General features: G+C 40.6%; 1 protein-coding gene across 2 annotated transcripts in view; it reads left to right on the top strand.

Moving 5' to 3' along the window:
• The window catches only part of LOC113120559 (desmoplakin-like), a 30110-nt gene extending 21050 nt beyond the window's left edge, over positions 1–9060 (top strand). The window contains exons 21-24 of one of the 2 annotated variants that reach the window (XM_026290429.1): positions 661–768; positions 871–969; positions 1905–3731; positions 5279–9060. In XM_026290429.1, the coding sequence (XP_026146214.1) occupies positions 661–768; positions 871–969; positions 1905–3731; positions 5279–8548 (5304 nt within the window). In that variant the 3' untranslated portion in view covers positions 8549–9060. The remainder of the gene's footprint in view (positions 1–660; positions 769–870; positions 970–1904; positions 3732–5278) is intronic. The other variant, XM_026290430.1, reaches the window with a different exon arrangement.
• Positions 9061–10142: the final 1082 nt, after the last annotated feature.

The raw sequence follows: 10142 nt of genomic DNA on the forward strand, positions 1-10142 counted from the left end.
TATATATATATATATATATATAATATAAATTTTTCATTTTCATTTTTTTTTCAGAAAATGTTTAATTTTAGTTGTTAAACTTAATTTACTAAAATAACTAAATCTGAAATAAAAATGAAGAAAAACTATATGGACATTATTTATATATATATATATAAAGCTAATAAAAATAACAACAAAAAAATGACTAAAACTAGAACTAAAATTAAAAATTAAAAATGTAAACAAAAACTGATTCTGATATTAACAAAAAAATATAATAGTATTTCAGGGTCAGTAAATTAACACTAACATTAACCTAGATATACTTTAACAAATATATTGCTCATTGTTAAGTGATATTAGTTAATGCATTAACTAATGGAGGCTTTACTGTTAAGAGTTAAGATAAATATTACAAAACATCACTGTAAAATGCAAACTACATGATCTGAACTGCGATTATAAGACAAATGAAAAACTATTAAAATGACTTATTTTTATGCTTTATAATCGCATCATGAATTTCTGTAAAGCTGCTTTGAAGCCATGTTAAAAAAATACAAACACAAATGTAGTCATTGGTTTAGGATACTGCTGTAGTTTGCAAATTTACTAATTTCTAATTTCACATCTGACGGCATTTTTAATAATAAAATAATCTGAACTGTGTCTCTGTAGAGCTATGAGCTTGAGTTGGCAGTCTACAGCGCTGGACTGGATACTTTGCTTAACATCCCCATCAAGAGGACTGTGCTGCAGTCACCAGCATCCTTCATTTCAGAAGAGGTACACCTAAAAACACACACTTTCCCAGTCAACACACAAGCATTACTGTAATTGCAGTGTTTTATTATTTAAAAACGATTCACACTTGTCTTTGTCCCCCAGGTCTCTTCACTAAATGCACACTACTTAGAGCTCCTCACACGTTCAAGCGATTACTACAAACTTCTTACGGCTTCCCAGAAGAACATGGAAGAACTGAAGGTATATAAGGACTCTTCAGAGCGAATAAATCAAGATTTTATTATTTTATTTACAGTTAAATATTTAAAAAGTAATATCTTACTTTGTTTAATATTTATTAATATGTAATTTGTTATAATCATATTCAGCACTGGGTAGTAGCTGGTATCTGGTAATCAATTTACAAAAATTAAGTACTTGTAATTAGATTACATTACTTGTAATCTAATTACACAATACTTGTATTCAATACTTGTAATCAGACTAAAGTTACTTTTTTGTTACTTTTTATGTTTGTTATACTTGTTACATGTTTGATTTAATTAATTATTAGCTTTTCATTAAACTCAAAAAAGTTCCTTCATGAACCGCAGTTTAAGAAACCTTGACGTAAATTAGTGTTTAATGCACTTTGTGTTGGTAATAACAATGATTGGGATATGTTGTCTTTTATATATTTTCTTTGCATTTTTATATTAATATGGTACAATATTATCCCATTTAAAAAATGATAAATTATTTAAAGAATAAGTTATCTAAAAGTATCCAAAAATTTGTCTGATTATATTACTTAAAATGTGTAATGTAATAGATTATATTAGTAATTACAGTTTTGTCATGTAATTTGGAATCAGTTACAGACTGAAATTTGTAAATAATTGACCCAGAATTGGTCGTGTTAATCTATATTTCACAAGGTTTTCATCCAAGTTGTGTTAATCACTAAATCACGATTACATTTCCCCCCAAAATCATCCAGCCCTACCTAAACCTTCTTCAGTAAATGCAAAAGCCTTAAAATTACCAAGTCTTTAAATGGTTTTAGGACTGAACAGATTTGTCCAAATGTTAGCGTAAGGTTTCATGATGTAAGTTTTATTCTCAAGGTACTTACTTACCTGCTAAATATATAGTTATGAAGCACAACATAATGTATATTAAAATGTTTTCTGCAGATCCGGAATACCAGGATTGAGCTTCTCGAGGAGGAACTTCAGCAGCTGCGAGATGCTATCAAGGATCAAAATGCAACGAATACCTCTTTGCAGGAAGCTCTTCTAAAATATCAGCAGGAGCTGAATGAATCCCAGACACACCTGCTATCTCTGGAAGAGGTGAAGAGGACTGAGACTCTAAAGTGCATGGCCACACAAGATAGCCTGGACTCTTCTACCAACCGCCTCCAAGAGCTAACGGATGAAGTACGTCGCCTCAAACTCCAGTTGGACGAAATGGAGAGAAAAAAGAAAGTCGTGGAAGAACGGTACACATTTATGCAGGACGAACATGATGAAACTATGCGCAAGAAACTCAAGGAACTGGAGCAGGCCAGCTGGGCCAAGATGGAGCTAGAAAAGACTGTGTCTGACAGGACTCAAGAGCTGGATCGTCTGCGAAGGGAATTGGAAGACGAGGCTCGGCGCGTCAAGGAGGCGCAAGCAGAGCTGGCAAAGGTAAGGCAGGAGCACAACACAGAGATACGAGAGGTGAAACAGACCTACGAATCTCAAATCCTCGTTACTCAGACCAGCATGCAGAAGCTTTCGCAGCAGAAGGAAAGTGATGCTGCTTCCATGAGTCTGGAGATTGAAAGATTAGAGGGAGAATCTAGGGAGTTAAAGGAGCAGATGCAAAGGCTTCGTATCTCCCTCGGTCAGGAGGAGGTTCAGAGGAAACACCTAGAAGAGGAGGTCCAGAGACTTAGAGCTGTAAGTACAGAGGAAGGCCGAAAGAGGCATGAGCTTGAATCTCAAGTCCAGTTGTTGTCTAGCCAGAAACGTGAAGCAGACAACAAAACAAGGGAGGTGCAGGAAAGCTCCAGTCGGGCACTGCAAGAAAAGAGTAGTGAGATCAACCGTCTCTCACGCTCTCTAGAAGAGGAGCAACGTCTGAAAAGATCTTTCGAGGCTGAGACCAGGCGACTGGAGGGGGAGTTGGTCGACCTCAAAACTAAGTATGAAAACTGTAATGTGGAGTTGGTGCAACTGCGCTCTTCCCACCAGGAGTTGAGCCTCATCCGGGTGGAGCTGGAGGCCCATGCTCTTGAGAAGGGCCGGTTTGAACAGACTAATACACGCCTTCAAAACCGCATTCAAGAGCTCCAGGAGGAGCTGAAGCGACTGGAAAGTGATTTGCAGAAGCAGCGGAAAGTGGGGGAAGAGGAGGCCAGCAAGCGCAGGAGAACAGAGGCGCAACTTGAAAAGAGTAGCCAGGCCATGCGGGAGTACACCACTACAATCACCACGCTGCGTAAGAGCCAGGAAGAGACCAATCTTGAGGCCAAGCATGTGGATGAAGAATGCAAGCAGCTGAAGGAGGCCCTAGAACGTGCCTTGAAGGAGCACAAAGCATCTTCTCAGAGCCTTGCTGCCTTGAAAGCAGAGATGAACACTTTGAAACTACAGCTGACACAGGAGCAGGGGCGCGTCCAAGACGCCAACCAGCGCTTCGAGGCCCTTCATCACAGAATGGAGGAGAAGACGTGTGCATTAAACATAAGAATTGCTGAAACTGAGCGTCTGCAAAGGCTCAACGAAACTCTGACCAAAGATCGTCTCCGCCTGGAGGAGGAGTTGCGCTCTGTGCGTCTAGAACACGAGGAACTGCTCAAGAACAAAAAGCAGGGAGATCGGGAGCTGACTGAGCAAATTGCAGCTTTGCAGAAACAGCTTGAGTCCAACCAGCGTGCCGGTGCAGAGCATGACAGGCTTATGCGACAGCTCTCAAGCGAGAGAGAAAAACTGCAAGAGGAGATAGAAAATGTACAAAAACAAGCCAGAGAGGTACTAGGATATCTAAAAACTTGAGTTCTCAAGTTAAAATTAATAGATTTAGCCAGCTGCGTGCATCTCTCTCTCACACTTCAAGCTGTAAATTGTTAGTCTTGACATGCAAAATATGTCCCCATAAAAATCTGCCATATTTTTGCATGTCTTAATTGCATGTTTGACCTATTTCCACACCACACCCTGCTGATTTGCATCTTACATGCCTTTTGTAGTCTGCCCTTTGACAGTTGTTTTGCACAACAGCATCCATTGCATACATGATCAACCACATTCAAGACATATCAATCTAACCTCTATTGTTTGTGGCACCCTGTGTGATTTTAATACTTCAGAACAGGCTTTGCAAACCCTGCCCCTGGTTGGCTACTATGCTGGTGTTTAGCTCCAACCCTAATCAAACACACCAATCCAGCTAATCAAGGTGTTCAGGATTACTTGAAAATAACAAGAAAGTGTGTTGGAGTTGGGATGAAACTAGTGGACTTCTCTTGTCCTAAAATATGTGCCCGACTCGAATCAACCTGAATCACTTCTTACCTGAACCCAACATGCATAAATTTTTTTTTTAAGAAGAACACGACCCGAGACAGACCCGATGAAATTAGATCAGAGTCCGACCCGATGGCATTTCATTTGGCGAGCGTGATTTCACCAAGTACAATATGTTCCTGGATCAACATCCTTGTTAATCCTGGAACAACATTCCAATCAACAAATCAGAATTGAGCTATAACTTAACAGAAAATATCTGCTTTAGGCTTACAACCAGAGTTGTGCTTCTACACCCTTGTTAATCAGCTATAATTTCCCACTGATTTTAGATTTAGGGGTAGGGATTGGGTTTATATTTTTGGACAATAATTTTCATCCAGGATCATCAAAAGATGTTAATCCAGAAACATGTCTTACTTGGCAAAATCACTGCGAAAATTTATATATAATGGATTCCCTATAATTAATGGATTCGCTAGTGTTGTCTCCAACCTGATCTCCAGGAAAGGCTCCTGGACACAAAAATGAAAAGCCATCTATGAACAGGCAGCAAAATGAAGCCAGTGGATTTTCCTGATAGATCTCACATCTATAAAACATATGCTTTTCTATGCACGAAAATGAAAGAAGCCTATGCATTCGGGATAGTTTAAAAGAATTTGGGTCTAACTGGTTCCATTTGGAAAAAGTAGTTTATTTTAAATTACCCAAGTCTTGAAGCCGTTGATACTGAATCCGACCTGGCTAAGGTACTCGTCAATGTTATGGACTATCAGGTCTCGGGTCGGACCTCAGGTTTTCGGATCCAAGGGGGACCCGTGAAAACCCCTAGATAAAACTAAAATCTGCTGTAAGGTAGTGCCTCCAGGAGCAGGGTTGCCTATAACCAACTAATTTGCTTGAAAACCAATCAGTTCTTTTTTGTAATCATCAATGCATGATAAATAATTGTCATACAATAACAAATCATTGTCCTATCTGAAAAATCATTTAAAGGATGATCACCTTAAAAAATAAAACAAATCTTCTCTTTGGGGTTTTTGTTGCAGACTTCCTCTGTGATCCAAACATCCCAATATCAGTGCAGCAGCCTGCAGCGAGAACGGGATGACTTCATCAACAAAATAGCCACAATGGAACAGGATATGATGCGCTTGAGAAAGCTGGAAGACGAGCTAGCCAGTATCCAACTCTCATTGGAAAAAGAACTGCGACTCAAAGCACAGCTGCAGGAGGACAATGAGAGGATCAAGAAGGATTTTACCCAATGGAAGACCAAATGCGCAACTCACGAAGAGCAGATTCGAAAGCACACCTCGGAGCGCTCCGGCCTGGAGAGCCAATTTAATTCTGTTAAATCCGAGATGGAGAGGCTGAGGATGCAACTGAAGGAGACTGAAGAACGCTACAGGCTGCTGATGCAGAACTCGGAACGAGAGAGGGCAGAAATGAAGGCGCTTCGAGACTCGCAGCAGAATGAGTTCCTGAGACTGCAGCGGAAACCAGATGGTGCTACCAAATACACTCAGACAGACCTAATGGATGCCTCCTCACTGGTCTTCGAAGGTGTCCGCAAGAAGGTCACGGCGCAGCAGTTGCATGACTGTGGTGTGATAGACAAGGTGACATTTGAGCAGTTGATGAATGGCCAGCGAACTGTCAAGGATGTATCTGTTGACATTAGGCTTAATCTTAAAGGCACAGGAGCCATTGCAGGTCTTGCAGCAGGACCTAAGGGCAAAATGACCTTCACCGAGGCTAAAAAACAAAAATTGGTTTCAGACGAGAGTGGAAACATGTTGCTGGAGGCTCAAGCTGCCACAGGGTACATCATAGATCCCAGAGCTAATGTGAGGATGACGGTTGAGGAGGCTTGTCTGAATGGACTTGTGGATGAAGCTGACAAGAAGCAGCTGTTGATTGCAGAGGCCGCCTGCGTTGGGTTCAGGGATCCCAAAACTGGTAAACTCTTGGCAGTAAGCCAAGCCATGAAGAAAGGAATAGTTAACCGAGAAACAGCTCTGCGTCTCCTGCAGGCACAAGAGGCGGCGGGAGGCATCATTGATCCCATCCTTAGCGTCTATCTTTCCAAAGATACTGCCATGGACCGTGACCTTGTTGATGAAGATCTTTATCAAGCTCTAAATGCCAGACCTGATTGCTATATCGATCCTGATTCTGGTCTGCGTGTCAGTTACATTACTATCAAGAAGCGATGCAAGGCTGATCTCAGTACTAGCTTACTCCTGCTTCCAGCTCCAGAGAAACCCGTGACTGTACAGGGACTGCGCCATGAAGTTAGTGTGTCAGATCTGGTGGATGCGAAATTGCTGCAACCTTCGGACGTAGATCATCTGAGAGAGGGCAAGATTACCAGCCGTGATATTGAACACAGGCTTCGGGCTTATCTCCGAGGCTCAACCTGCATTGCTGGGATTTATGACGAGGCCAACGACTGCGCATTGCCCATCTACCAGGCCATGAAGCAAGGGCTTCTGAGACAAGGCACTACCTTGGAGCTTCTGGAGGCCCAGGCAGCCTCAGGCTTCATTATTGATCCCATCAACAACGAATACTACACAGTCGAGGAGGCTTGTAAGAAAGGACTGGTGGGAGTGGAGTTCAAAGACAAGCTTCTGTCTGCAGAGAGAGCGGTAACTGGGTACAAAGACCCAGGCACTAACAAGATGATCTCCCTATTCGAAGCCATTGAACGTGGTATCATAGAGAAAGGTCATGGCATTCGCCTGCTGGAGGCTCAGATTGCAAGTGGTGGCATCATTGACCCTAAACACAGTCACAGAATCGATGTTGATGTGGCGTACCAAAGGAACTACTTTGATGAAGAGATGAACCAGATTTTGAAAGATGAAGGAGATGATACAAAGGGTTTCTTTGACCCAAACACAGAGGATAATCTGACCTACCTGGAGCTAAAGAGCCGTTGCATTCCAGATAAGAAGACGGGGCTAGTGCTTCTGCCTCTTTATGATAAGAAAAAGATGCAGCAGAAGAACTCCACAAGGAAGAAACGAGTATTGATTGTTGATCCTGATAATAAAGAGATGACGGTGCGTGAAGCCTACGAGAAGAAACTCATAGACACTGAAACCTTTTTGGAATTGTCTCAGCAAGAATGTGAGTGGGAAGAAATAGTCATCATTGCCCCAGATGGCTCGACCAGTACAGCTATAATGGACATGCAAACAGGCATTCAATATGACTTGAAAGAACTGCTCGCTCAAGGAGTGATTGATCAAGATGTCCTTGATAAGTATAGCTCAGGAAATCTCATCCTTACAGAGCTTGCATATATGATCGCCAACAAGACAAAGACCCTCAGCAAACCACTCTGCTCCTCTGACGCCTCATCATCTTTCGCATCCCAGACGACAATGAAAAGCCAGAAAATAAAAACTGAAACGGTTAAAACAGTCAAGAGTATCTCCACTCAAGAAACCATTCAACAAGATCCATCCTCAACGAACTCCACCAAGCATATATCCAGCATGTCAATCAAACTGACCCCGTTAGTGGAAATGATCGAGGAGCAGAATCCAGTTGGAGCAGTTTTTGACACAGAGAAGCTGGAGAAGATCAGCATATGTGATGCTCTGAAGAGAAGAATCATTGATTCCATCACAGCGCAACGACTCCTGGAGGCTCAGGCTTGCACCGGAGGGATTGTGAACCCTGAAAACGGTCGCCGTATTTCTATTCAAGAAGCAACGCGACTTGGTGTCCTTGATGACGAAATGGCCAACAGGATAAAACCTGCCCAGAAAGCGTATATTGGTTTCGAAGACGTGAAAACCAAGCGTAAGATGTCAGCCGCCGAAGCCGTCAAGGAAAAATGGTTGCCGTACGAAGCCGGCCAGCGGTTCCTCGAATTCCAGTTTTTAACTGGCGGGCTATTCGACCCAGAGCTTGGGTGCAGACGTTCACTTGAGGAGGCTTTGCAGCTCGGCTGGCTGGACCTAAGAGCAGCTCAGAAGCTCCAGGATACGCGCCACCACCCCAAAACCCTCACCTGCCCCAAGACCAAGCTGAGGATATCCTACAAGGAGGCTCTGGAAGGATGCATGACCGAGGAGAACACGGGGGTCCGCATGCTTCCCGCCTCCACGGTTTCATCACGTGGCATCAGCAGCCCCTACAACCTCTCGAATCCAGGATCCGCTTCAGGCTCTCGGAGCGGCTCTCGAAGTGGATCCCGTCGAGGCAGCGTAGACTACAGCTTATCCTCCTCTTCTTCTTCTTCCAAATACAGCAGCTTTAACTACAGCAAAACCTCTTTCAGTTCCAGATCGCTCTCCTAAACAATCATTTTGTACTGTGCAATGTAATAGAGCACAATTATCCATCATAGTATTTTAAGATAACAATATGAGAAAATCGGTAATGTTTATTATTGGAAATGAGGATTGTGTTCTAAACGAATCAGCATTTTTTTTTTAATCACGTTGTTTGGAAGACTAAGGAAGAACCAGTAGCATTTAGTGTTCCTTAAATCAATATTGAATGTATTAATACAATTTTTTTTTTAAAAAGCCTTTTAATTTTGCCTGCATATTCACATAATGGGGGTTTATCTACTTTTGAATTTTTATTAAACAGATTAAAGTTGTTTCTAACTCTAGATTTTAAGTAAATATGTCACTCAAAAATATGTTTTTACATTAATACTGTTGAATTGCTGTAGTTTTTCTTAGTTACAGTGCCTTCTATTTACCTTTGTATTAGCCCGAATTACTCTGTGACGTTGATCTCTAACACTGTGTCTGAAAATTTTCTTACAGTTTTATTACTCAAATAAAAAAAACACCACAAATATATGACTCCTATGAAGAATTATTACTATTGTTTGATTTTATCTATAAAGTGTTATATTAAGGAGTTATTTCATGCCTGGCTTAATCTAATCCACTCCAGACTTCACAATATTTACTTTAGAACTTCAAAGTTTAACATTAATACTTTTAATTCCATTCAGTTTTAAAAGTGATTACAACCAAAGATCCAAGTGCACGTCAAAGCAACACTATGTAACTTTTTTTCTGTGTTCAAAATTTGCAAAATGTATATAATGACCGAGTACATCATAAATTAATATACCAAACCGCCTTTTTGACTTATCCCAGATCACTATGGTAAATTCATAATAAGTGATTATATCTGGACTATTGTAGCCTGTTCGGGTCGTCACCGCTGCGGAGTAACACATACCTGCGTGAATCGCCATAGACATTAACTTGTAGCTCCGGTTAGAATATTCTTCCGCGGGATGCGTGCAGTTCTGTTTATTAACCACTAGAGTGCCAAATTATACATGGTATTTACATAGCGTTTAAAGCGTTGTTTAGTTTTTTTATTATTATTTTTTTTTATGTGCGTTAACTTTAGGATTTAACATGACTGTCTATCAGCTCTATAAATAAGCTGACAACATGTTTGTACTTTTCATTGTAAAATAATTTAGCTATTGACTAATTATGTCAACAACAACAAAAATAATAGAAACAGTTAATATGAAGATTTAAAAATATTTTCCTAGCCTGCAGACTTCTAACAAAATGACTGAAAACTCAAGGATAAGTGTTTTATTGTGTATGCGTGTGCTTTCATATAACATCAATCACGGACTGCTATGGTTGTATTCAGGTAGCAAAAAATAATAATTTTAATATTTGTAGGTGACTTTAAAATAAGAGGGATCTGAATGCATGGGTCAGTTGGTGGTCAATTAGTTTAGTATCCCCGGAAGAGGTGTATTTTACAAAATTTTGAGCGGTCACGAATTTAATTCAGAGTTTGAATGCATTACGAGGGTTAAGAAAGCAAATGTGTTGTCCAATCTTGTTGGAACTGACATATATCTATTGTCTTTTATGTATTTTTTTTTATTATTATTAT

This window comes from Carassius auratus, chromosome 20 (genome assembly GCF_003368295.1).
Source record: "Carassius auratus strain Wakin chromosome 20, ASM336829v1, whole genome shotgun sequence".
NCBI lineage: Eukaryota > Metazoa > Chordata > Actinopteri > Cypriniformes > Cyprinidae > Carassius > Carassius auratus.